This window comes from Podarcis liolepis (genome assembly GCF_965112155.1).
Source record: "Podarcis liolepis genome assembly, chromosome: 9".
In the NCBI taxonomy this organism is placed as follows: Eukaryota; Metazoa; Chordata; class Lepidosauria; order Squamata; family Lacertidae; genus Podarcis; species Podarcis liolepis.
In genome coordinates this window covers 75,928,563-75,954,934 of record NC_139564.1, presented here as the reverse complement: position 1 = coordinate 75,954,934, position 26,372 = coordinate 75,928,563, and the positions used below count along the sequence as shown (strand labels likewise).

Genomic DNA, 26,372 nt, shown 5'->3' with positions numbered 1-26,372 from the left:
CCAAAGCTCTGTACTATGGTATATAGTGTGATGCAGCAGCAAAAAAAAAAACCTCTTCTAGGCTGCATCAAGTATAATGTCCAGATTAAGGGAAGTAATAGTACCAACCTTTTCTGCTTTAGACCACACCTGGAGTACTGTGTCCAGTTGTGGACACAATTTAAGGATATTGACAAGCTGGAAGGTGTGCAGAGGAGGGCAACCAAGGTGATCAAGGGTCTGGAAACCAAGTCTTATAAGGAATGGTTGAGGGAGTTGGGCATGTTTAGCCTGGAAAAGAGGAGCCATCTTCAAATGATACATGATACGATAAAGGTAAAGGGACCCCTGACCATTAGGTCCAGTAGTGACTGACTCTGGGGTTGCAGCGCTCAACTCACTTTATTGGCTGAGGGAGCCGGTGTACAGCTTCCGGGTCATGTGGCCAGCATGACTAAGCCGCTTCTGGCGAACCAGAGCAGCGCACGGAAACGCCATTTACCTTCCCGCCGGAGTGGTACCTATTTATCTACTTGCACTTTGAGGTGCTTTCGAACCACAGCGCTTACCGCGTCCCTTACATGATATGATAGCCATCTTCAAATAGCTAAAGGGCTGCCACATGGAAGATGGAGCAAGCTTCTTTTCTCCTGCTCTAGAAGGGAAGATCTGAACCAATGGATTCAAGTTACAAGAAAGGAGATTCTAATTAAACATCAGAAAGAACTTTCTGACAGCAGGAGCTGTTCCACAGTGGAATGGACTTCCTTGGGAGGCTGTGGATTCTCCTTCATTGGAGGAGTTTAAGCAGAGGTTGGATGGCCATCTGTCATGGATGCTTGAGCTGAGATTCCTGCATTGCAGGGGGTTGGACTAGATGACCCTCAGGGTCCTTCCCAACTCCACAATTCTGATTCTATTCTGTTTATTAATTGTTTTGTTAGTATTAATATTAATATTAGTGAGGGACCGGGTGGTGCTGTGGGTTAAACCACTGAGCCTAGGACTTGCCAATCAGAAGGTTGGCGGTTCGAATCCCCACGACGGGGTGAGCTCCCATTGCTCTGTCCCTGCTCCTGGCCACCTAGCAGTTCGAAAGCACGTCAAAGTACAAGTAGATAAATAGGTACCGCTCCAGCGGGAAGGTAAACGGCGTTTCCGTGTGCTGCTCTGGTTCGCCAGAAGCGGCTTAGTCATGCTGGCCACATGACCCGGAAGCTGTATGCCGGCTCCCTTGGCCAATAAAGTGAGATGAGCACCGCAACCCCAGAGTCGGTCACGACTGGACCTAATGGGCAGGGGTCCCTTTACCTTTTATTAATATTAGTAAATAGCACCTTAAGTGTTTATGGGGCTTTGCCTTTTGTAAAAAGTTTGCTGTTCCCATGAGCGCTTGGCCTAAGTTTCAAGGGTAGAGCAGATGGCCGTCCAAGGGCAAATAAAAGACAGGGAGCCTGAGAAATGTGCAAAAAGAGATACTTCAAATGAAACAGTAGAGATGAACCCCAGGAAGGGGTACAAGCATGAGGCAAAAATAATAATAATCAAGTATGACTCTCTAACATCCACATCAAAATTTGACTAGCTTCAGCTATGAAAACAAGATGCCTTTAACCTATTTCATAGATTCTGGGTGGTTCCAGTGCAGATGGGTCCTTCACATCCAGTGTTTACATACTGTATCTTCGTTTGGCAGGCTCATTTCCACACCTTCCCATTTTCCGGTCATGGATATTTTCATTCATTCACTGCTATTCCATGGCTTGCCAATCAAATTGGTGGGTGGAGCTTCAGGAAATATATGCAGAGGGGGGTGGGGTTGTACCTCCCCTCAACCCCACCCCCCACCCCCCTGGGTATGTTTCAACCTGTATGCAGACTTTTTTAAAAAAATGCAGGCGTGCAAAAGAGTGAATGTTCACACTATTCTTACGCTTCACAATGGGCAAAAGAGAAGTTTGTGCTCATGTGGAGGGCAGGCACTTCCATTTCTTTTTAATACTGGTATATTGTGCAAAACCTCTGTATGTGACCATATAACAGAATATTGGTTGACCTTTATCAACTCTCACACACTCTGCCAACCCCGCCCCCCATTAGTGATTAGTCTCCAAGGTGGTGATTTTGAGATGGCCTCTGCTCCTAACCAGCTTCTTGAAATTTGAATGGGTCTTCAGCAGAAATAATCTGGGTCAATGGGAACTATGTGACTAGATTGTGCTGGCATGAGGAGCAGATGGACATACGACCTGTTGCAACATCACCGCACCCACCCATCCCCCCCCCAAAAAATGTTAATGAGCTGGAGCTTCCATACCAAGAGTGTCTACAGATTCCTTAGATTTCACATGGTACAGGGAAATACAGATTAACTTGCAAAAAGCAGGAGCTGTCGTTTTGATGGTGACAGCATATGCAGACTCTGCAAAAGAATCTTATATACATACATAAGCAGCACCATTTCCACAACAAACTCCTACCTGGAAGCAGGAAGCACCCTTGAACGACACTGATCTCTGTCTCCTTTCTCAGACTTTTAAAATAAATAAATAAATAGATAGAAAAGCAGCTTCAGAGGCCGTGGTTAGCTGCACAAGACGAGCCTATAGGTCCTTTAAGACTTTTCCCTACTAGTGAATTTCCCTGTAATGGTTTTCCCCAAGCTGTTCCCCTACCTGTGGGAGAAAAGATGCAAAGCCTTCATATTGTGTTCCCTGGAAGGAGAAGCACCTCTTGGGGAAGGTGAGTTTCAGAGGAACCAATGGCAGGAACAGCCCCTGCCCTGCAGCACCAGAAGCTTCTCTTTCAGGAGTGTGTGGGGTTTGTTCTGTTTAAGCCAGGGATAGACTTGACTAAATGGAAAGTGCAGTTTGAGCCCCACTCAAGTCCGTTGTAGACCCAGGCTGATGCTGTACCGCTCAGACTGGAGGTAGGGGCTTATGTGATCCGTTGCTCCTAATAACAATAATGCCATTACTTTTATTATTGGTAATAATATTTTTTACTACTACAATAACTTGTTGCACATAGAAAGCTAGGATATCAAGAGGAAGCGCAGACTAGAATTCTGCTGAGCTCCCGGCACTAAGTTTTCTGTACGCAGGGTAAGTTTTGTGTGTGGAGTAATCCATAATATGAACTGCCACATTCAGTCTGAAGTGGTACAGCCCTAACTCTAGGTCATTTTCCAAAGAATAGTTTCCCTGAAAAGGAGCACAGTTGATCAAAAGCCAGGAGTTCAGATATTTTAAAATGCACAGCTGGGTGGCCTTCATCTTCAGATCTCTCCACACATGCTCCTCTTTTTTTGCGCAAAACGGAGTCTGCTGTCTGCAGCCTGACTTCTGGCTCTGGGTGCAGCTGCAAGTGATCCAAGCGTTTCAAACGCACCCGCCACTTGCAACACAAACATCTCTGATTGGCTGCTGCTTCACCGGCTCCCTTAAAGTGCTAGCACTTGGAAGTGGGGTGCTATGGGGAGAGGGGAGGAAGTCCATATACGGACATAATAAAAAAGCCTTGGTCCAGTGTACGATTAGCCCAATATCCTGCTTCCAGCGGCAGCCGGTCATACGCTTTTGGAAAATGCAAACGCAAGCAGGGGTATAAAGGCATTGCTCTCCTACCCTCCTTTACTGCCTCTATGCATCCAGCTGATTGTTCTGTTTAGCAGTCATGGTTAGAAGTTGTGGAGAGTCCCCTCCCCTCCTCCCCAACCACTGCCAATTTTAGCAGCCATCACCACATCTTGTGGCAGTGAATTCCACCATCCAGCACATACTGGGCAAATAAATGCTCCCCTTTGTCTCCTCCACTGTCTCAACTCTACTGCCAACCACAGTTTCAGCAGAGGAGGTCTGGCTTCAAGCTTTAAGGGGTTCTGTGTTTTACTACAACCCCAAGATCTACCAGACACATATCCAGGCAAAAAAAGTCTAAACTGCACATCATTCATAGGGTCCTGAACTGGTAGACTGATAGACCAGAAATGAGACCTTGGGAGTCATAAAAGATAGCTCATCAAAAGGCAAATTACATGCAAGGACTCGTTAGGAAAGGAATTGAAAATAAAGCTGCCAATAGCCTAATGTCATTATACAAATCTTTGCTGCAATACCATTTAGAAACTGTTCTGGTTCCCTTGTCTCAAAAATGATACTGTAGAGGAAGCAAAAGTTATGAAAGGGACAATGAAAATGATAAAGGGGGTGGAGCAACCCCCCTGCTCTCTGCTGCCCTTAAGGAAGCTTGCAGCGTTTGAGACTTTATAGTTTAGAGAAAAGGCGGGGTGATAATAGTTTATAAAATAATGCAAGGCATGGGGAAAGTGGATAGAGAAAAGTCCCCCCCCTCCTATAACACTAAGAACTCCTGGGCCCCCAGTGAAGGTGAATGTTGGAAGACTGCGCAAGATAAAAGAACACAGGACATAGTTGAACTATGGAACTTGCCACCTACTTCTACTTGCTCTGATGGCTCTGCTGTGCTTCAGGGATGGAAGCAGCAATGCTTCTGAATACCAGCTGCACAAGGGGAGGGCGCTTTTGTGCTGCGGTCCTCCTTGCGCATTTCCCCTAAGTGTCACCGGGTAGGTGGGCTGCTTTGAGAACCGGGTGCTAGACTAGACGGGCCCCTGGCCTGCTCCAGGAGGCTCCTTAGAATGAAAGAACAGGGTTAGCATGAAAGAACAAGGTGCCTCTGAGCAGTTACTAAGCAAAGAGGTTTGTTTTCAGTATCAGACTCAAGGGAACCTGCAGTGCTTCACCCCCAAAACCTCTTCTCAGTCACCCCAAGTTTGCATCAGCTAGTTTAGGGAAGTCGGGGGTTGGTTGCTTTATTATCTCTGCTGCTTAAAACAGTGAGGGCCAGAAATCCTTCCGGATCCACTGCAGATCACACTTCTCCCATCCCCAGCCTCTAAAGAAGTTGCTATGAAGGAGGAAAACTGCTTCCTGAGCTGGGCTGGACCATCCCGTTGCCCTGGCCGGGGCCTGCAAGCTGGAGGCAGCCGTCAGCCTGCCACCCATCTAGTATTATCATTATTATTTATTAAGTAATTGATAAAACAATCCACCCCAGGGGCACGGGAACACTACGTGGGAATGCAGGCCTGGCTTGCCCGCCCCACCTTTAATAGCCACGCTGTTTCTACGGAGAGCTGCTCCAAGACAGGACTCGCGCCCCTGAACTGCTCTGATTCGGAGCGCGGCAGGAGCTGGCGGGGCCCGGAAAGGAAGCCAACCTGGCCGGGGCTGCGTGGCGCCGGCGCCGCCCGCTTAAAAGGGAAGCGGCCCTGCTCCGCCGCCCCGCCGCGCCCGAGGCCACAAAGAGACCAAAGCGCGGCTCGCTTGGCCGGCGAGGAGGCCGCCCGGCCGGGCCTTGAGAAGCAGCGCCGCCGCCTTTTGTGCCGGCCTGGCCTTTCAGGCGGGGCGCTGGGGCGTGTGACGGCAGCGCCCGACCTATTGTCCGGGCCCCGTTATTAATGGCCCTCGGGCGGGCCGAGGGGAGCAGCCGAGGGGGCTCCGGACTGAGGGAGGCCGAGCGGGCCAGCAGGGCGGCTCCTCCTCTCCCGGAGCCGCGCTAGCCGGGGGCGACCCGGCCGGCGAGTCCCGGCCAGAAGGGGACGGGGGCAGAAGGCCGGAGGAGGGAGCGCCGCGCGGAGCTTTTCCTGCCCGTGTGAACCGGGAGGAGACGAGAGAGCGAGCGAGCAGCAGCAGCGGCTCCCGGGGCAGCCGGCCGGGAAGGCGAGGCTGGCTCGCCCTTGAAGCCCGCTCCGCGCTGCCCAGAACTCGGGCTTCACGAGGCCGGGCGGAGCGCGCTTCTTCTCGACCCGCAGGCAGCACCCATCCTGCACACGGTGCCCCGCTGGGCGCGCGCAAAACATCGCGCTCCGCCACCGCCGTCGCAGGATCGCCGAGGGGAGAAGCGGCCCGCGAGCCGCGCCCACGAAACCAGCAGCCCCGCCGATGATCCGCCCCGGAGTCCCCCTCTCTCCGCGCTCCCTGCTGCTTGGAACCGAGTCCCGTTCAGATCTCCAGCAGCAGCCGCGCGGAGCCCGGAAAGCAGGAGGCCGCGAGCCCTGCCGGCGCCGGGGCGCAGGAGGAAGCCGATCCCGGGGCCGGAGCTCCTGCACATGGCCGCCTCCCCTTCCCCGCCTGCCCCCTAGACCAGTCCCTCTCGCCCACCCGCTTGCCGGCCAGCAGCCCCGTCTGCAGTCACCTGAAAGCGAAACAAGCGACTCACCTGCGGCGCGAGCAGAAAGTGCGGTGAACGGATTTCCAGGGAAGCTGCTGGAACTGCAGCCGTCTGCCCGCGAATTTGGGTTGGCGGGGGCCCAGAAGCGCAATTGGACCTTGTTTCTGAGCAAGCATGCATAGATAAGAGCCTGGCTGCAAAGTGGGTGGGTGGGGAGGGAGTTAAGCACGGAGAGGTTAGTGGATGCGTGTTTACTCCGAATGACCTACCAAAAACGCACACACACAAAAACCGATTGAACTATTGCTCCCCTGTAAATGTCCACAGCATAGCAGCCTACGTTGTGGATAGGCTGCAACTCCAGGTTGCAACTCCAGCTATGGCGACACCTCCTTCAGCACTCCAGATGTTTTAATATTTGCATGGAACTCTGGGTCCTGAACAAATTTACAATGCATGAATTCCAGTTTGAACTTACTTGCATTCATGTACTGCTTACGCCCTGCGACAACACCTAGCACGATTCCCCTAACGCCTGAATAGGGGGAAAAATCTAAAAAGAGAGGCTAATTCTCATAAACATTTCCAATTGAAATAAATGGATTTACTCAAGATATTGTGGCAAGGATTCGAATGCAAGGTTGCAATGCTGGGTATAGTTACTTCAGAGTAAGTAACTTTCAAGTCATTAGGCACAGGATTGCAGTACTGGTGCTTTTCCAACGCAGTAGGTGTCACAATAATGATCACTGAAGTTTGCTCAGCTCAGCTCGGTTTATATCGCTAGATGGGAAGCTTTTCTGATGAGATCAGATTTGCACAGCTTTTTCATCCACTTACTCAGATCCAGGACTGTGCTCTGAAATAGGAATGCCTGGGTGCCTGGGGAGGCCTCTGTGAAATTTGTTTTGTTCTGAAAAGGAGGAACCCAATGGTAGATATATATTCTTGGAAGGACAGAAAGGGAAGTCGCTTCCCACTGCTGGCAACAAGGCTTACTTTCCAATTACAGTAGTAGATTTGGGGACCTAGATTTGGACACCACCTTTGGTCTTCTTCAGACCAGAGAAATCTAGGTCTTTGCACTGCAAACCCAGGCACTTTACTTCCAAGTAAGTTCTTTAAAATCAGTTGAACTTCTTCAAGGAAGCGAGGACAATCCACACGGAAGTTCTGCACAACCTGAAATGCAGAGGTGGGGAGTGGGGGGCCTAAGAGCCAGATTTGAGAAATAATGATAAAAATAATCAACAGGAGTCCCAGATTCAGAGGGTTTGGATGGAATGAAACCTTGCAGACCTTCCAGGACAGAAGGCAATGTCCAACCAATCACCCCAAGGTCATTTAAAATTAATTTATTTATCAAATATAGCTATTAATATAAACGATAATAAATTTTCAACTGTACAGTATATTACACAGTATGCAGAGCCCTTCCACGGGGCTTGGTGGAAGAACAGGCAAAGAGCAGCAAGTGCAGTCCTGGGGCCTGGAGGGATTTTTGGGGGGGGCGGGGTGTCCACAGTCTGACTCCTGCGCCCAAAGGGGCAGCCCAAGCCCGCGGAGTATTCCGGTCCTTCGAGAGAGGCTTTACCTGGGCGAGTCCAGAGGACCAGCTTTCCTTCCTTCCCTGCTGGCTGGTGCCTGTCCGTCGAGGGACCGAGGGCTGACATATCTGACAGGCCTTCTCGCTAAGACCCGATCCTCTGGGGTGGAGGAGCCCCCGCCTCGCCCACGGGGTTCTAGGTGAGATGGTACATGCTGTAGCCCACGTGCGCCGCGTAGAGTCCCACGGGGGTGACGGGCAGGCCGGCTCGCGGGAAGGGCCCCGAGGAGGCGTACAGAGAGGCGCCGGCCACCGCCGGGCCGCCCAAGGGGAAGGAGATGCCGAAGGCGGCGGGCGGCAGCATGGGCTTGGCTGCCATCTTCAGCTTCTCCAGCTCGGCCTCCTGCAGCCGCTTGGCCTTGGCGCGCCGGTTCTGGAACCAGATCTTGACCTGCGTCTCGGTGAGGCTCAGCGAGCTGGAGAACTCGGCGCGCTCCGCGATGGACAAGTACTGCTTCTGGCGGAACTTCCTCTCCAGCGCCAGCAGCTGCGCCGTCGTGAAGGGCGTCCGCGGCTTGCGGTTGGTCTTGTGCTTGCGCAGGGTGCAGGCCGGCGGGCTGGCGCGCCCTGCGGAGACAGCGAGCGACACCCGGTAAGGCCCTTCCCAAGGACACCACCCCGGCGCGCCAGCGCGGAGAGCCGCCCCGCCGCCCGACCGCCCAATCCCGGGAAGGCGAAGGAGCCCGGCTGGCGCGCAGGATCAGACCACCTGCTCACCCCACAAGCCCAAAAGCCGTTTGCCGGGGCGCCTCGGCGGAAAAGCTCTCTAAAGTGCAGGAGGACCCGCAAACCTGGTCAAATTTATCAGGAAATAATCATCGCTGGCTGAACCTAGTAGGCTGTAATTCAGAGTGAACGTATTTTAGAAACCGGCTGTAAGGCGGATCTCGTTTGACAGCTTGCTCTGGTTAAACCGTCATCTAGTTAAACCACAGTAAGGCAATTTAACTCTATTGAAATTAATGGGCCAAATTGGTATTAAATACAGTGCTTCTGGTTTATTTAAGCTGTAAGGGCAATTTCTTCGGGATTTTCCAGATTAGAATATTTCAAGAGCTGGGTTCTAAATTCAGCTGAGCGGAGTAACAATGATTCAGAGTAACTGGAGTCTGAACCTGGAGGATGTATGGTGGTACAATCCTAAACACACTTAAGAGCGAGCCGCGTTAAAATGCAGAAGGACTTTCAAACGGACTGGACCTTGCATTTTACTGAAGCGGAGCTGCTCCCGGATAGGAAAGCCAAGTCGACTTACAGCCAGGGGGACATTTTGCAACTGAACAAATGGGATGCTGGAAACCCCCCGAACTGTACTGATTTAAATAAGGAGGCGACTTTTAGCTGGGAGAGAGAGAGAGAGAGAGAGAGAGAGAGAGAGAGAGAGATCGTTCTGACAGCCCAAATCTGCCTGATCCCACCCACTCGCTTTAAAAGGCCTTGTTTCCACGTAAGCGAATAGGATTGCAGCCTTCCAAGAGGCGCCTGGGTGTCACGCGAAGCCACGCCGCCACCACAGCCAACCCCTCCCAAAGGCTTATCCGTGGGGGAAGACGCGCGTGGCCCCCAAAATGGTGCGTTTTCTTTAAGAGGTTGGGTGCATTTATTAGTGCTCCAGATAGAAAAATAAAGTATTGGGGCAGTTCATAAGAAGGGGAAAGCGGGGTTGGGGGAGGAAGGAAACCATAAATTATTGAACTAAAGGGAAAAAAATTAAAAAATGAAAAGGGCAGGTCCTGTCACTCACATCCCGTTTATGGCCCTCTTGGGAAACAGAGTGCGCATGTCATTAATTAGGGAGTCGGCGAGGACGCCGCTTGCTCCTTTTATGGCCTGTTTTAAGAACGACTCTCGGCATTCCGACCCACACCCTTTGGAGCGGAAGAATTTAGACTGCTAAACACATTTACTTGAAAATAAAGGCTGGCAGGTTTAATGGATTCAAGTTAATTGTTTTAAATCATAGCCGCAAGTCAAGTTGAATCCAAGTGAAGCATTTCCATCGTGAAGCTAACACTCACAAAAGTTGTAGATCGCTTTCCGTGTTTCCATTAGCAGAAAAGACACTGGAGCTACTGTAGTCGTAGGTGCCTTTACTTGGGAGTAATTCCCACTGCGACTCATCACTTTGAGTTAAAAGTGCACAGGCCGGGACTGCCAGCTGTGATGAAATCCTTTGGAGACATTCCAACGGGAAGCCCTCCCAGCAAACCCCCGTTGGAGGGAAAGAGCCACAGTTCACCAGCGCAGGCCTCGGGAATGCCTGAGTATCTTCGCTGCAAGATTTTCCCGGTGGATTTGGCCCATTTTAAGTTAAGGCTACCCACGGTAGGACGCTAAGCTGACCTGCAGAATATATTCTTCCTAATATGTTTAATTTCGATAGTCTTCGGTAGACTCACATAACTCTTCCCCAACCCCGTCCCTTCTAGATTCCGTGCATTGCACAGGGGAAGCCATAGCAGGACGACAATTACAATATGGGATAGATTCTCTTTTCACATTCCGTTTGCAATAATTTGGAAGATTGCTTTTTTAAAAACAAAAAACAAAACCTCATTACTTCCTGGTATCTGGGCAACATTTTAAAAATAAATTGCAATTACAGGGGTTGGGAATCCAGCTGGAAAGAGACTCCTAATTAATCCAAAACGACACGAGCCCTGAACAAAATATACCAGAGAAGCCTGTTTTGTTACTTTCAGTTGCTTTTCACTTTTTACATATCGGTAGGCAGTCCAAGAGATGATTTTTCAAGGAACAAACCCCTAACTTCAAAAGTGAGGCTGCTGGACATTTTAGAAACGGTTCAAATCAGAGCGATCTATTGAAGTGGAATTTAGCATCGCTAGAAATGTTATGGGCATTTTCTCCAAAGCCACATCTGCCCGGATTCTCCTACTCACTGACTGAAAGGAATTTCCACGGACACAAGTAGGAGTTAGAGCACATTAAAATAGCGCCCTTAAACTATTTTAAACTGCTAAAATACTCTTGTTTTAATCCGCGGGAGAGAAAAGGAGGCAGAAAAGTCCCCGCTAATTCCTCTCGCGCTCAGGCCGATCCGTAAACAAAGCAACTTTCTTTAAAACGAATCACTGAGGCTTAGGCGGATTGTGCGGCAGGGCTGGGTCTACATGGACTCCGCCACCTTCGATCCTAAAAAGTTTGCTGAGAAAAGTAAACTACTTTGAGTTGGAAGCTAAGTTTCCTGGACCACAGGATGTTGTGGAAGGTCTCACAGGGAAAATAAGGCTGAAGCCCTATACGTGGGAGTCTTCCCAAATGAACTCGGTGGGACTTCTCAGTAGTGATGGAAAGGATTCCACTGTAATTGATTCTGTTTCCCAACAGCGCAATTTAAGGACCATTAACGAGAAGCGCAGTAGAAATAAGCAGCCGAAACTCATCGGATTTCCTTATTACGTTTTCCTATTTGTTTAGCATTTTTTTATTTAAAAAGCACGAATGTGCTCGTAGCGATTTTCTGGTTCTCCAGATGGTGTGCAAACCGCAATGGTTTAAAATGTCCTTACCCAGGTTGTCTGTCTGTCTGTCTCTCTCAGCCCAGAAACGGGCTCCTTGGTGGCGGAAAAGGCCCTGAAACCCGGAAGCCCCAGGCATCCCTCCCCCTCCCCCTGGAAAGTGGTGACTGCTTCAGAAACCAGGTCCAAGGAACCAGTGACCTTTCATTCCCAACTCAGTGAAGGAGACCTTCCCTGGGAGCCTGGGCTCTCTGGGCAACTGTCAGCTGGCAGGATCCGGCCAGCAACGTTTACCAACAGCTGTATCTGTCTGAAAAGGCCCCTCTCTACCTAGAGTCCCAGCTTCAAGGCAGCGAGAAGCTAAGATTGCGGGGGAAATGAGATGGTCCCCCAAACGGGCTCTACAGGAGCGACACGATCTGCAATGAAGGCAGCTCCCCAGCTCCCCTTTGGCCGCATTGGGGCTGGAGGCAGCTTGCCGCTGCTTCACTGCCAAGTCAAGCAGCAGCGGAAGGCAGGCAGGAGCTGCATGGAAGCTGCTCTGGCTCTAAGCATATTCAAAAAGGTCGCCTCGATCTCAGCTTCCGGGCTGCTCGACGCTCTCGGCTTTAATTTGGCTAAAACGCCGCTATCCGACTAATCCCTGACTTGGAAGCAAGGCCTCTTGAGACCAAGGATTGGTTTAAGCAAGGGGAAGCCGATCCTGTTAGAAACCGGTGCTCCTTACTTCCAAGTAAACACCTTTTGAGCGTGCCTGCCCCATTCGTGTTAGGAATCAAGGCCGGGCACCTACGCGCTTTGAGTTGGTGGCCGGTTGGTTGGTTTGTTTTTGTATTTTGTTTAACCAGCAACTCGAGTTCCACGAGCCGAAGCAGCAACCTGGAACATCTCTCCGGCGCTCAACACATGCATTTACTGGAAAGTAAAAAGTCCCCGTGTCTTAAGTGACAGCCGAGACCGGCTTCCCCATCCTCAACCGCAGCGTTTTGGCTACTCGCTTCCCGGCCAAGTCCACGTGCGCTTCCCGGCTGCTCACTTACTTGGCGGCGGCGGAGAGAAGCGGGGGCTTTGCATCCAGGGCGTCCGCTCCGGCTTCTCGGGGCTTTCGGCTTTGGCGAGCGCCTCTTCGGGCACCTGGACTAATCCCCCGACAGCAAAATGGGTGGCGATGGCCAGCGCCGAGGCCGGTCTCTCCGGCGCCGCGGCAGAGGGCGCCCCCCTCCTGGGACTGAGGGGTCTCGGGTGCGCCGACGGCTCCCCCCGCTCGGGCCCGCCGGGCAGGCTGCCGGGCTTTCTGCGGTCGGCCATGAGCGCCTCGACGCTGAAGGGTAGCAGAGCCGGAGCCGCCTTAGGCTTGTCGCCGCCGCCGCCGCCCTCCTCCCGGCCCCTGGTGGCCCCCGGGGGCCCCGTCGGGCCGGGCTTGCCGAAAGGCGGCGCGGGTGGCTCCTCGCTCCCCGCCGCGCTCTGAGCAGAAGTCATTTCCAGCGCCGGGGCCATGCAGCTCCCCCCGTCCCCCCGCCGGCGCCCCAGCTCTCGCAGCCGTCGCTCATGGAGGTGGGCGCGGAGTGTGAGGCAGGCCCGGCCCGCGCTCCCGGCTGCGCGGCGCCTTCGCTCGTCAGGGCTCCGCTTGGCGAGGCCCGGGACCCAGCCCGGCGGGCTAATAAAGCCAGGCCGCCCCCGACGGCGGCCAATCCGCGCTCCGAAGGGGGGTCCCGCTGCCTTCCCATTGGGTGCGGCGCGCAAGAGAGCGCGCGAGGAGGACCGGGAGGCGGAGGAAGAGGAGGCGGGATCGCCCGGCGCGCCTCCGCTCGACTCTGCCCGGCGCGCCCGCCAAGCCGGGAAGAAACTTTGCTCGGCACTAGCCAGGAGCGATTGCGCGCCGGACTTTCGTTCTCCGCCTCTGGGCAGCTCCCATTCACCTCGCGTCGCCGTCGATTCACCTCGTGGGGTTGTTTGTTTTGCTTGGATTCCCTTCCGTCCCGCTCGCTCCGTCTCTGCAGTGGAAATTCCGCGAGCCTGAGCTGCGGGCGGCAGCTTTGCTTGGGACGAGCGATGCTCATCTTCAGAGTATCATAGACTAATCATTTTACCCCTTCTCTGCGCTATCAGCGGCGTGCAATCTAGATCTACGATAACCATTTAGAGTTTTTATTCTCTTTGAAGTGTCTCCCGACAATCAAGCGGTATATAGAGTTTGTGAAATAAATATGAAATAAAATAAATAAGTCTTCTTTGAATATGGGCTAAATTCGTGTGTGTGTGAGAGAGAGAGAGAGAGAGAGAATGCTGTAATAATATGTAATATTTGCCCACCCCCGCCGCCCAATAGGGATACGTTTACACATGCCTTTCGCTTTTGGAGGGGAAATCGACGTGGAAAAAAGCTATTAAATTTGGCTGCATCGTCGTGTAGCTTACTCGGAAGTAAGTGCAATGAGACTCATTCCAAACAACTGTGGCTGGGATGGCAACCTCTCTGGTTGTGAAATAATAGTTCTTCTTAAACTCCCAAACTGACAAAAACAAACAAACACAAAACCACAGAGAGTCCAATATATAAGCCAAAGAATTAAATACGATGTATGTGTGTATAGGGTTTAAGCTTATTTATAATCATATTCGCATTAGATGGGCTAGACTTGATTTTGCAGCAGGGCTTTGGATGAGGTTGCGCTCTGCCCTCGGTATGACCCAGTCTCAGTGCAGATACAGTATAGCTAGTCTTCCCCATCGGCTTACAAAAAAGCAATTTAACAAACAAGCAAACAAGCAGGAGGCAAAAAGAGGGGCAAATCCTGCCCATTATTTGTATCTGGTGTCTCTCTCCTAGAGCTCTGTTTGTCTGGATAAGGCATACAGTGTGGCGACGGGATCATTCTTTGGTAAAGAATCACTGTAAAGGTGCCTAGAGATTGGAGCGTTAATACCCTAAAGGAAGTCTAACCCCTAGTCCCGACCAATTAAGGTCTTAAAAAGGAGATTTGGTTTCGTGAATGCCTTTTACGATCCCTTATCCTCGCGGCCAGGACGGATGTGCAGTAAAAGGCGCTGCTCTCTCTCATAATGGGATTGGCCGCTTGCTGGGAAAAGTTTATTGATAGCTGCGGGGCTCTAATCTCGGCGAAACACAAGAGCTTCTTGCAGTCATTTAAGGGCAATTATCTAAACGGGGAGGGACAGCGGAGCCCCCGCCTTCTGAACGCGGCCCTAGCAAGACGGGAGGTTATGAGCGCTTAGATTATGGGATGGATGGGTGAATGTCACAGCAAAGCTAGGTTTGTCAATACGCGAAGGAGCCGAGGAAAAGGAAGCGGGAAGGTTCTTAAGGCTGCGCCTAGGTTCTCACGCAGACAGACCCAGCATTGCGTTCCCGTAGATGGATGACCGTTATTTATTTACTGCATAAATATCTTTCCTGTATGTAAATTTCCCTCCAAGGAGCTCATGGCCACGTATGTGAATCCCCCCCCCGCCAACTTCCCCTCACAACAGCCCTGTGAAGTGGGCCAGGTTTGGCGAGAGTAAAGCCTCGCAAAGTTTCCTGGCTGAGGAGGAACAAAGATCTCCCGAGGTGGAGCTAACCCTCTTTACCGCTGCTCCACCCCTGGCTCTGCCCCCCCCCCGGGACTCCCAGTGTGGACCCAGAGCGCCTGGCTCTTCCTTCCTCCCCCCGCCCCGCAAAACAACAACAAAAACCCCTCAATGAAGAGAAGACCCTCTTTTCGGATGAAAAACAAACTTGCTCATATTCACACATCTCTCCTGGAACACGTTACACATTTCTTTCTATCGCCGTCTCCATAACGACACTGCTCCTTCCTGTTGCTGCTGTTATTGAAACAATAAATAACACCGGGGGGGGGGTCAGCCGTGTGACGGGTGCTCAAAGAGGAGCCATTGAAATAAATGCGGTAAAGTAACCTAGGGCTGCTTAGTGATGAACGATAAAGCTAAACTTAACCCCGAAAAAATGGAAGCTTATGTTGAACTTCCACGGACCATCTTGGGGTTTAACAGCAAAATCTTACTCGGTAAAAGGCCCACGGAGCTTCGGGTAAACGGCCCTAGGCCTGCAGCCTAAAAGTATTTACTTCTAGGGAGGGACGAGCAATTTGCGATCCATGGATTCGCAGAAAGGGAGAGGGGGCGCGCGTGCACGCTGTGATTTGGAGGGTGTTCCTGAAGTGGTAGGTATCTCGGCATGTGCGCAAGATCTTTAGACTAGATCTGGATCGCTTAAACCATTTAGTGGACTGAAGTATATTCCTCTCTAAGGCGCATGCATTTGTTGCAGGCCTCAAGAAATCTATGAAACCAATAAATTGGTTCTATGAAATCTATGAAACCAAGGAAACCAATAAATCACGAGCACACCTGCGTGTCCTGGCTTCACCCCATATTGAAAAGGTTCTTGGATAGGAGTGGAATTTCCTTCCACAAGGATGTGGTCTGCTTTCTAGGAGAAATCGACTTAAAGTTCCCCGTTTTAGTATACAGCGTGGATGTTGTCCCGAATAGTTGTGCTGCGGCGTGTCTGCGCATTCCTTGGATCCTAATGCCGACCGAGATTCGTTTGCTAAAGCCCTTTCTACTCTGGTCCCTTTCCTCACAGGGTCCTTTCTTAGACTCCTTGGGGAAAGTTCCGCCCGCCCGCCCTTGGGGCCTACCATGCGGATCTCCAGAAAGAACTTAGGCCGGAACCCTGGGGCTCTCTCCGTGAAAGGAACGAGCTTGCTCGCTTCTCTGACCCGTGGACCAAAGAGTAAAATCGATAGGATTTTGGGGAGGGGGCCTCCTGGCCTTTCCTCCTCTTTTATCCTGCTTCTGGCGGCCAGATTGCGTTGCCCGCCTTTGGTGGGAACCCAGCGAGGTCCGCTTCTCGCGCGCCTCTCCCGCTGCCCTTGGACGGCGCGGCCGGCCCGGTCCAAGGGGCGTCTGCGCGGGCGCCCCAGAAGCGGCCGCGTCGCTAATTGCGAGAATAAACAATCTGTCACGATTAGTCAGTGCCTCTACTGGGCAGACAAGGGATGTTGTCTGGAGGCGCCAGCGGCGGCGGCATCAAAGGCTCCCGCTGGAGGGCCTATTGAGGACGCGAACCCGCGTCCAGGGAGCGAGGCGCCGGAGCCCGGCGAGGACCCCGACGCAAGCAGCCGGGCCAAAGGAGCGCGCTCGCCCAACCCCGCGTCTCTTCCCACCCCCGCCACGACGGGGAAGACGCAGGATCCAGCCCCTCGCAGTTCTTTTGCTTTTGGGCCGCACGGGCAATTCTTTGGGACCCCTTCACCCCCCCCCAAAGCGGGAGGACGTTGCAGAAGGGGATAACTGGCACTCATGTGAGCGCAGTCGGCGGATGTTCCCACCAGTCCAGCTCCTTGGGCGTTGCTTCGACGGGGCTGGGGTCTGTGGGGACGAGGTGGGCATTGCTAGTCAGGACCATTAAGCCTTGGGGGGGACAGGACCCCAGGAGCGGCCGGCCGCCCGCAGCGCTCACGAGGCAGCCCCGCGAGCAAGATGCTCCGAGAGCAGGACTGAGGCCGGGCATTGCCGCTGGGGCGCCGTGTGTGGGGGGGGTAGATGTGGAAATCCCATTCCGGAATCCCGAAAATTCCTCCCGCCAGTCATAACGCCGGTCCCACTTTACGGTCGCGCTTTTCCAGCGTCCCAGTCGGCGCTTCCTTGTCCTTTACAAGCCGGCAAGATTGCGGCTTCCGCAGGAGAAGAGACCGGCCGCTTTTACTGACTTAGCCAAAGCGACTCCTTCCCCGCCGGCTGTGGGGTTTTCTTGAGCACAGGGGGCCGCCTGATATCCGTGCAACGAAATTTTGTGTGGATTCTCGTTGCTTAAGAGTCTCCAAATTTTTTATTGCGCTTATTATAAATGGGCACAACACGCTGACAGATTATTTACCCCGGTTTGTCCTCCACCGTTTCTTTGAAGGAAGGAGAGCGGAAGAGTTTAAGAAAGAGAGTGAGAGAAGGGGGGGACCCTGCTCCTCTTGGGTAGAACAGATAATTTAATGATAATATCACTTGAAAGCAAAACAAAACAACAACAGAATTTCAACCATGGGTTTATTTAGGGGGGGAAGTCTCACTTTATTCAGCGAATCTTAACTTAAAAATATATGTGCAGTGATTGATGCGAGCATAACGCTGATTACTAAATATCTATACTTGGAAACAAATCCTATCGAAACTATGAACTGGGCATTGGTCAGCTTAAAGTGAAGGGATTGTGGGCTACAAGTCTTATTTGCAACAGTACAGAGAAGCCCCGGCAAACCTAGCCGCCTTGTAAATTTACCCAGCGCTATTTGCTGAATTTAAGCAGGGTTCTGTCCGGTCGAGTTTCATCTCTGCAAACCACTAGAATCTGGGAAGTCGTTCCCATCGAAATAGATGAGGTCCTGGGTGTTAGTTTGCATGTCCGTCGCTTGACGACTAAACCTCTGGAGCAATGACTTGTAGTACCTCTGAACTGCAGCGGCAGCCGGTACTGCACAGCTGACCGAAAGGTGATTTCACTTCACGGGAAACGCAGGGCTTTCTAGGGGACTCCCGTCCATACATTCACTTGCCAATCGCGAAGGGCTTGGCATCCGGTTTGGAGGTATGGCGGGATTACATGCACGTGTGAATCACACTTAAGCGCTTAAGAGTTGAGCGGGACAGCCCTCCTTACCTTTGATTTCTTGTTGCTGGAGCTAAACCATACCCAGAGAATATACCGGGCACAGGAACGGAACACCGGGGAGGGGGACTTCGCTTAAGGGCTGGGGAAGTCCGTGAGATTTCAGAGCCCCAGTTCAGCTGATGGAATTGAAGACTTCTCTGAGAGAGGTTCTTCTGCTCGTATTTAAAAGTGCCTCTTGCCCTTTGATCTTAAGCGCACTGAGCGCAGCCTGTCTTCGTCAGTCCCCTGGAAATAAGCGGGAAAGAATTCCTATTCGTTTTCATGCATCTGTGGAGACGGCGCGTATTAGTTGAACATCGGGGCCGTTGCTCCCATTGTAGGGCGTTGCGCTGGGGTTTGCCTTCTTCGACTTAGAGGGAGTGTGTGTGTGTGTGTGTGTGTGTGTGTACATAACTCTTGCAACCTTGGCCAGTTCCTGAATCGTGCAAGGCGATTCACACGTACTTGCCGATCACCTGAGAACCCGCAACATCAAGTGATTAACTGCACGTGCTAATGAGCCTTCCAGAACACCGCCAGTGTAACTTTCGCATCACCGCAAACGCAAGAGTCAAGACATTTCAAGTGCCTCATGGAGGTGTCGGTAAACAAGTCCTTGTCATTTGTGCCTTATCCTGACTTCGCCTTCCTTCTCCTCAAATTCAGTACTGCCCAGTGGGGCGAGTTCGCACATTCAGCTTCCGCCGGTCACCAAGTGGGCAATAATCGAGAGGTGGCAAATCAAATAATGTGTGTTGCACCACCGGCATTTAAAAAATGTATGCACGCAGCTAAAACCAAAACCAACAATTTGACAGGGAACTTTGACTCCTTGGTGAGTGTGTCCCTATGATACTCGAGTTTGCATATACATGCGTGTCGCATTTGCACGCATTTTGGGTGTGCATTCGAACCATGAACTAATGAGTGGAATTGCCATGTCCCATGTATTCTGATGAAATCTATTTCCAAGTAGCAAAACCGAAGGGTGTGTATAAGGTGGGAGTAAGGTCTGGTCCAGGGGGTCACGAAGAGTCGGACACGGCTAAACGACTAAAAAACAACAACAAAGGTCCTATTAATCCGAGCGAGAATAAACTCCAAGTAACGCATTTAAGGCAGGGAGGGGGGGGCGAGACTGCAGCCCCCATTCGCTTTATCTGGTGAAACCTTCGCTCCAAGACGAGGTTTTAAAACCGTCTCTCCCTTTGCAGACTTTGGAAATTCCCCGACTCCGGGTCGCAGTCAAACAGGATAAGGAGCGCGCACCCCCCCACCCCCCCCATCGCTGCCCCGGCCATAAACACTTCTCAGGGATTCCCGAGTTTAGTAATTATCCTGATCAAACGAGCTTTCCCTCCCAATCTCTCTCAGGCCGCCCCCCCCCAACAAAAAGGGATCCTTGCCTCTTTAAGGCTGGATGAATGGAGGGCACTATTTCAAGTGGCCCAAATTAATTTGATCGCGACATTTTGATGCACTTGGGCAAGATGAAAGCACAAGGCTGGCCGTCTCCTCCAAGATCTCTATAATTATAGATAATATATCCTATTTCAAAGCAATTAGCTCAATCAGGCGTAACGAGGCACTTGGCTGCCAGGCAGTTAACAAAGCGGCCCTGACGGTTATTTAAGCTTCAAGATGTCAAGCAGACACGGAGCCTCCTGGCTCAAGACGGGGTCGGAGGAGCTGCTCCCCGAAGACTCCTCCTGTCGCTCTCTCATATAGATTCATGAAATGGTAGAGGGTTTTTTTAATTAATATTTTATTTGGAAAAATTCATTTATAAGAAGAGAGACTAAAGAAATTGTAGAGTTGGAAGGGACCCCGAGGGTCATCTAGTCCAACCCCCTGCAGTGCAGGGATCTAAACTGAAGCATCCGTGATGACAGATGCGCTCTCTCTCGCCCGCGGCGTGGCGCGAAGCGTGGGAAGCAAACACTGTCCTGGAAACCGCCTTCCTGAAATGCATCCACTGCGCGGATCTCCCGCAGGAGCTTGAGCAGGAGAACTGCCCAACAGACATTCCCACTGGCCTAAGGCGAATAGCGGAGTGACGGGCTTGGTCCGGTTTGCGTCGGGAGGGAGCGGGAGGAAAGTTCCCGCTGTCTTGCTCCCTCCTTTTTCTTCTCATCCCAAAGACCTCGCCACGTCCCAAGCACGTGTATATTGGGGACTCCCGTCCCATTCACTTCAATTTACCCGCAAGAGCTCGCGGTTAGAACCGCAGCCAGACGCCTGGCTTCTCCGAAAAGGCCCGCGCCTTGACCAGGAAGCAGGTTCAGCTGAGCTCAGTGAGATGGGCTCCTCCAGGATCCTGCAGCCTCAGGACCCCAAATTCTGCACTCAGACAGGCAGTGCTTTGAATTACGGGCGATTCAACTAAGACGCCGCCTTCAATCCGAACTCATTGTCACCCCGCGCTAAATAAAAAGGGTGTCCTTTCTATTGGCCGTGGCTCCCGTGCAAAGGCGTTTGGGATCGCCGCCTCTGACTTTGACGGGCCTTTTTGCACACACTTGACAATAATTTAAAAATGCAGACGTGTGCAATCGATAAGAGATCTCGAGTCCAAGTGTAACTCGACATTAGTTTGAGAGCAGGGCTGGGCGTTTGCGTCGGTGGGAAGCAGCGGCTCCGAGCCAGAGGCGACTGATAATACTGGGCTTTTCAGCTCCCGCTCCCCCCCCCCCCCGCATCCTCGCTCTACTCTCCAGGTCCCTCCAGCGGACAGAGGCGCGTCACCTTCTCTCGCCCCCCCCCCTTTGCACTGCAAGATCCGATCCAGAGAATCCATTACGTCGTGGCAGTCTCGCCAGCAAGCACGACCTAAGTGGATTCAGTGCAGCATCCGTCCTCACCCCATTGTTTTGGCTGAGACAGATGCCGGGGCCCATTGAAACCCACGGCATTCGGCTGCGGAGCCCAAGAGAGAAGCAGGATAGGGACAGGGTCCATCTGCGGCCTGGATGTTGTCTGCGAGCTTTGGGTCCCCGCGATCCATCCACAGACTGAAGTCCATCGGGCTAAAGCTAAGGCTTAGGCTACAGCCGGATACTTGTGTCCTGGAGGAAGTCCCTTCGGACGCAGTTCCTCATAAACAATACGCATAGGATAAGGCTGCGCGGGTTGTTGAGTTTTAAAATCGGGTTTCAAATCGGTACGGGGCTGTCTTGAGACCGTGCCTTCAAGCTGCCTAGATGTTCCATATTGATCTTAGAATCTCCTAAAGATGATTTTGGACGGTTTAGAATAATCCATAAGAATGAGTGGTCCTTAGCAAAACATTGCGAGGGAGTCTAAGGCACAGTGGGAGGTGGGTGCGCATAACCATTTTTAGGTATCAAAGTGCTTGTCAGACATCCTCGTGTCACTGCAGCCCCACTGGAATGTGGGAGAAAATTGCTTCTCGTTGAGTAGGCAGCTGCCTAAATCTTCTCCTTTAGACCTCCATCAATTAAAAAGCGAGCAGACTTAATTTTAAGATAAGAAGCGGAACACTCCGGGAAGATTCCCACCTCCTGTTTGTCTGCTGCTCTCGGCTTGTAACCCTCGATCTTTAGCACTTACTTTGAAATAAGCGCAGCTCCATTGTCACCCGCGGGGCTACTTCGTTACTACGCTATAGTTGCGCGCAAGCGGAAGTCTTCTCGCTCGCGCCGCCAAACGGATCCTCGCCCCCTTGTGGCCAGTGCGACTCCTGGAGCGCTGCGCCAAGGACGCGCACGCCAGCGTCCTGCTGTGCTTAGGATCGCCGCCTTCATTCCGTCGGAAAGGACAAGTCTAGGGCGCAACCCAATGCGGCCCCCATTTCCTTGGAAGTAAGTCTCATTGTCTTGCACAGAAACCTCTTTTCCAGTCAATAGGATTTGCTGAGTCCGGACGTTGCACGGGGAATGAAAGCCGTTGCGCGGTGCAGGAAGAAGCTTCTGCTCCGCGGCGTCCGCAGAGGTTACCTCGGGTTTTCGGAGCGGCTCCCAGACAGAAGGGCTTCGAGGTGCGCCAGTTGGTACCGTTAGCGGAAGGTGAGGACACAACCGGCCGGGCAGTACTCCTGCCTAATCTCTTCGACGTGGATCGCTGCCTTGCGCAGAGCCTTGTCCTGCTCCGCCTGGAGTTGCTTGCAGCGACACAGCTCCGGGCTCGGCGGAGCTTTCCCTGCTGGCTTCCGGGAATACCAGTCGGATGTTCTCGATTTGCAACCCGGTCAAGCTGCGGCGCAGGCAAGGGGGCTGCAAAAAGCGCGACTGTTTGTTCAGTAGGGATTGCTAATCGGCCTGCCTGGGTCTTTTCTTCCTTCCCGGTGTGAATGGGCTTTTTGTGCGCAACACCGATTTAGTAAAATCCCACCAGATCCGTCCCGCAGCTATTTGATTCGTTGCAGTCACAGGCACCTAGTTCATACGCTCTCTTTCTGAATATTCTTGCATGTAACATAGGACTATATTCTATGCACGTGTGAATAATTACCCACAATAATATGTTGACTTGGAAGATGCGTTTTCCTGCGCTGTTCTAAGCACACAACAGAAGGAAATAAGCGATATTTACATATGCTTTCAAGAAAATACATGTCTGTCAGTATGCGAATATTATTAACCCCTGAGAGGCGTGGATAATATGTGGTTGAATACAGGTCTGCAGTCCACAAAACACATGGTCTAGTTCCTACTGCTGGATGTGACAGGATTACTGAGGAATAAATTGATTGTGCAGGGCAGATTATGTAATTGTCTCTTGAATCAACCCCACAGTATCTCAGGGGCATACAGTATTGTGTTCAAATAAATATTGCCATGTCTGTATGTGTATCTGTATGTTTACATGCGTGTCTGCTTATCTAGAGTTAGATCTTCAGCTTCAATCTTCATTTCTTTTGCTCTAGTCTAGAGCATCCACATGGAATTGGCTTGAGCAAGACTTCTGTGAACACGGTCTGGAACCAGCACCTAAGTAGCTGCAGAGCTTCAGAGAATTGCTGCCCAACTAGCTTTCCTCCCAGATCTCAGGTTGGGGTGGGGGATGTTTTTCTAAGGGGGTGGGCCACGACCACATGAGGTCCCTCCTAAGCAGCTCCTAGTATTTAGTGGTTATGGCTGCACACTTTCCTTGGAGTAAGTCCCATTGGAGACAGTGGGATCTACTTCTGAGTAAACACTGCACTTTCTTGAGAACAGGAAAGTTAGTGGGATTTCTTGGCCAGAGCTAACATGCACTGAGCAGTAGTGACTCTGGATGGGCCTATTTTGCTTAAAGCTAATGGAGGTGGTCTAATTTCATAGACTCATAGAATTGTTGTTGGAAGGGAGCACTAAGGATCATCTAGACCAACCCCCTGCAATGGAGGAATCACAACTAAAGCACCCAAGACAGATGGACTTGGGGTTGATAATTCAGATCCAGTTATTGCCAGGCTTACAAAGTAACCACACCCACATCCCTCAGTTTTATTGCTGTTTTGTTTATTGCTGTTTTGTTCAGTCAGTAAGTCAAGTTTATTGCTTATAGCCAAAGGCTGATGCAATATATACAATGTCCTTCAATAACATACTGGTATATACTAGTTTGATACAAAAACTTAAAACATTTTCATTATCAAAACATGATCTAATCTGCACAAAGCTAAAATTACCACGGGACCACTTATATATTAAAATTAATGTAAAATAATACAATAGACAATTATGTACAAAGTTTAGTGAGAAAGATTCAGCTTGGTGTAGATGGGGGCAGTCTAATGTTAAATTTGATCAAGAGCAGCTCCCGTTCCTTTCTTCTGGGACTGGACTGGTCACCTTCCTGCGCCCAAAGTATTTCTCTTCCTGGCAGGCAATCGCCCCCTTTCGTTGGGTCCAGGGCCAGTTCACCCATGAGGCAAGGAGAGGCAACCACCTCAGACAGCAGGATCCACAGGGGCTGCCGCTCCAGCCTCCAAGGACGGCATCAACAGTTGTTGCTGCGGTGACAGTGATGGCTATGGCTGGCTCTGCCATCTCCTTAGCAGCCCCCCCAATGCTACTTCTATACCAGACTCTTGGCAAATAGGAGGCACTGCTGGTCTCCTCCCTCTCCTAGGGAGGAAAAGGTGGGGGCTGCCCTCTGGGGTCTCCTGGGCATTTGCCTGGCGTGAGTCAGAGTGGCATCTTTCCCTTCTGTGATGACCTTTGATTCCCACTTCAACCATTGAGGAAGGTCGATGTGATTCTCCCCCTTGTCCCCAATGTAGATCTGCCCCCCCCTATTTCTGATGTAGATAGTCACTCCTTTCTTCTTACTTGGTTGGTGGGTGTGCCATTTTGTGGTTCATCTCAGGTGCCAAAATGTCTTGGTCAGGCCCTGGTTGGGTCAGTGCCCTGCCATTCTCCACCCAGAGAACTGCGTGGGGCTGCCACCTGAGGCCTCAGGCTCTACCATGTTGCCCAGAAACTTCTAACACCGTATTGCACAAGGAACCGAGGGAGAAAGATCCCAGCCCGGGTTAAGCTAAGAGTGCTTTGATTTATTTTATTTAAACCAGTAGCAGAAATCCCCACAAAAGCTGCATTGTTGAGCAGCGGCCTGGGCTGAGATTTGGGGTAATTATTGCATCCTTCCCTTTCTCCCTCAACCCCATCTTCTTCTAATCATGTGCTCACAAGAGAAGTTTTGTTCCCCACCCCCTGCCAAACCTTCTGGTAAGGAAAGGAGAAACTGCACCCCAGACTGTGGTGCCCTTGAAGCAGTCACCGTGAGAGAAAGTTTCGAAGCCAAAGAAAACCATACAAGGTAAATTGCTGTGCTGCTTTCCCTTTCTCTTCCTCAATATATAGGAAGCTGGGAGAATAGCCACAGAAAAAGTGCCAGAAAGCATTACAGAATCCTCCCTCTTTCAGGCGATAATCATCAGAACCTGGGAAAATGCATGCAGAAGGAGAGGAAAGTTACAGTTTCCACCAAAATATGTCTAGGGAAATAGTTTCTTTTGTCAACAAATCACCCCAGATAGAGGTCAGAAGAGTTTCCAAGGGGTTTGGAGTAAGCGGTTCCAGGTCTGTTCCCCAATCCAAGGTTCAGATCTGCTACACAGTGGGGGTCTTTGCTACAGATTCTGTTTCAACGTTGCCAGTTTGCTTTGTTAAATCTCTCTCTCTCTCTCTCTCTCTCTCTCTCTCTCTCTCTCTCTCTCTCACACACACACACACACACACACTCACTCACGAAGAAACCACAACTGTAGTCATGAAAACAGTTAAATAGAAGCATGTCTGTTGTAAGTCTATGCCCCAAATTCTTCTTGCATGGAATGGAGACAGATACAAGTGAATTGCATTACAAGTGAACCAGCATTACAATAATTGTATTTCGAGGATCTGGGACTGGGAGCTTATGTAGGAAAACATCATGAAGTTTTGTGATCTTGATATCTCTATATATTTATTTATCCATTTTTATTTATATTCCTTAGTGCAGAACCACTACAACTGGAACTAAATAGCTCAGTCAGTACAGAGTGAGACTCTGGATCTCAGCGTCATGGGTTCAAGCCATGACCACGCTGGGCAAAAGATTCCTGCTTTGCAAGGGGCTGGACTAGATGACCCTCATGGTCCCTTCCAACTCTGCAATTCTATGATTCTTGAATACAAATCACTACAAGCTTCCTAAAATGAAGAGGGCAGGGGCCTTGAATTTTGAGAGAAAAGCTCTCTCTGAATATTCCAGGCATGTTGGAGTTTTCCAAGAACCTCTTGCTCATCCTCTGGCTATAATTCAGTATCTCCTGCCAATCAGTACCACCAAGACATCTTCCTTTTGCCTCTGTGATGCCTGATTGCTGGGCACCAGCACAAGCCAAGAGAAGCCAGCAATTTCTCTACATTGGAAGAGTAATATTTTGTAACAAACCAAATTTTAAAAAATTAGACATCTATGTAGACTCCTGTCTCACACAAGCTCAGATAACAAGAAGTAGTTTCAACTTTTCAAAGTCTTCACATATACATGATTTGGGCATGATTTCCACCAGCCCTGTAAAATTGGTAATTTGTATTATTTCCTTGTTAAAGGTACAGACACTTGGAGGCTTTGTGGATGAAGGTTAGCATCAAACCTAGACAGCTTCAGGTGGTGCTGGTGAGAAGTCGGGAAGAGCTGTTGCGCGTGTGCCTTCTTTGCATGCTTTCCTGGTGCAGACTGCATTCCTCTGGGGGTAATATTTTTGGGGCACACTATGGCTGTGGGGAGCCCCAAGGGCAGAGCCACCCTTTCTGACACTCACGCCTCTCTCTCTCTCTTTCTGTCTGTCACCTTTCTCTCTTCCCTTTCCTGCTCAACAGGTGATTGCAGGAGGGACAGATTGCTATGGTGTGGCAAGGCCCCGGGATCCACAGGTCCTCTGAAATAAACACACAGGCACGGATATATTGGGATAATTGGGATAAATTAGGCCACAACTTTA

The 26,372-nt window shown here is 51.1% G+C and overlaps 2 protein-coding genes across 2 annotated transcripts in view; both read right to left on the bottom strand.

The window, feature by feature from the left end:
* C3AR1 (complement C3a receptor 1) overlaps positions 1-26,372 on the bottom strand; it is a 234,136-nt gene that overhangs the window by 87,465 nt on the left and 120,299 nt on the right. The window lies entirely within an intron of this gene.
* MSX1 (msh homeobox 1) lies at positions 7,514-12,883 on the bottom strand. The gene is made up of 2 exons (XM_083459425.1): positions 12,303-12,883; positions 7,514-8,347 (listed from the first exon to the last, which is right to left on the bottom strand). Exons 1-2 carry the CDS (start codon positions 12,757-12,759, stop codon positions 7,917-7,919), a joined length of 888 nt encoding a protein of 295 aa, XP_083315551.1. The 5' UTR covers positions 12,760-12,883; the 3' UTR covers positions 7,514-7,916.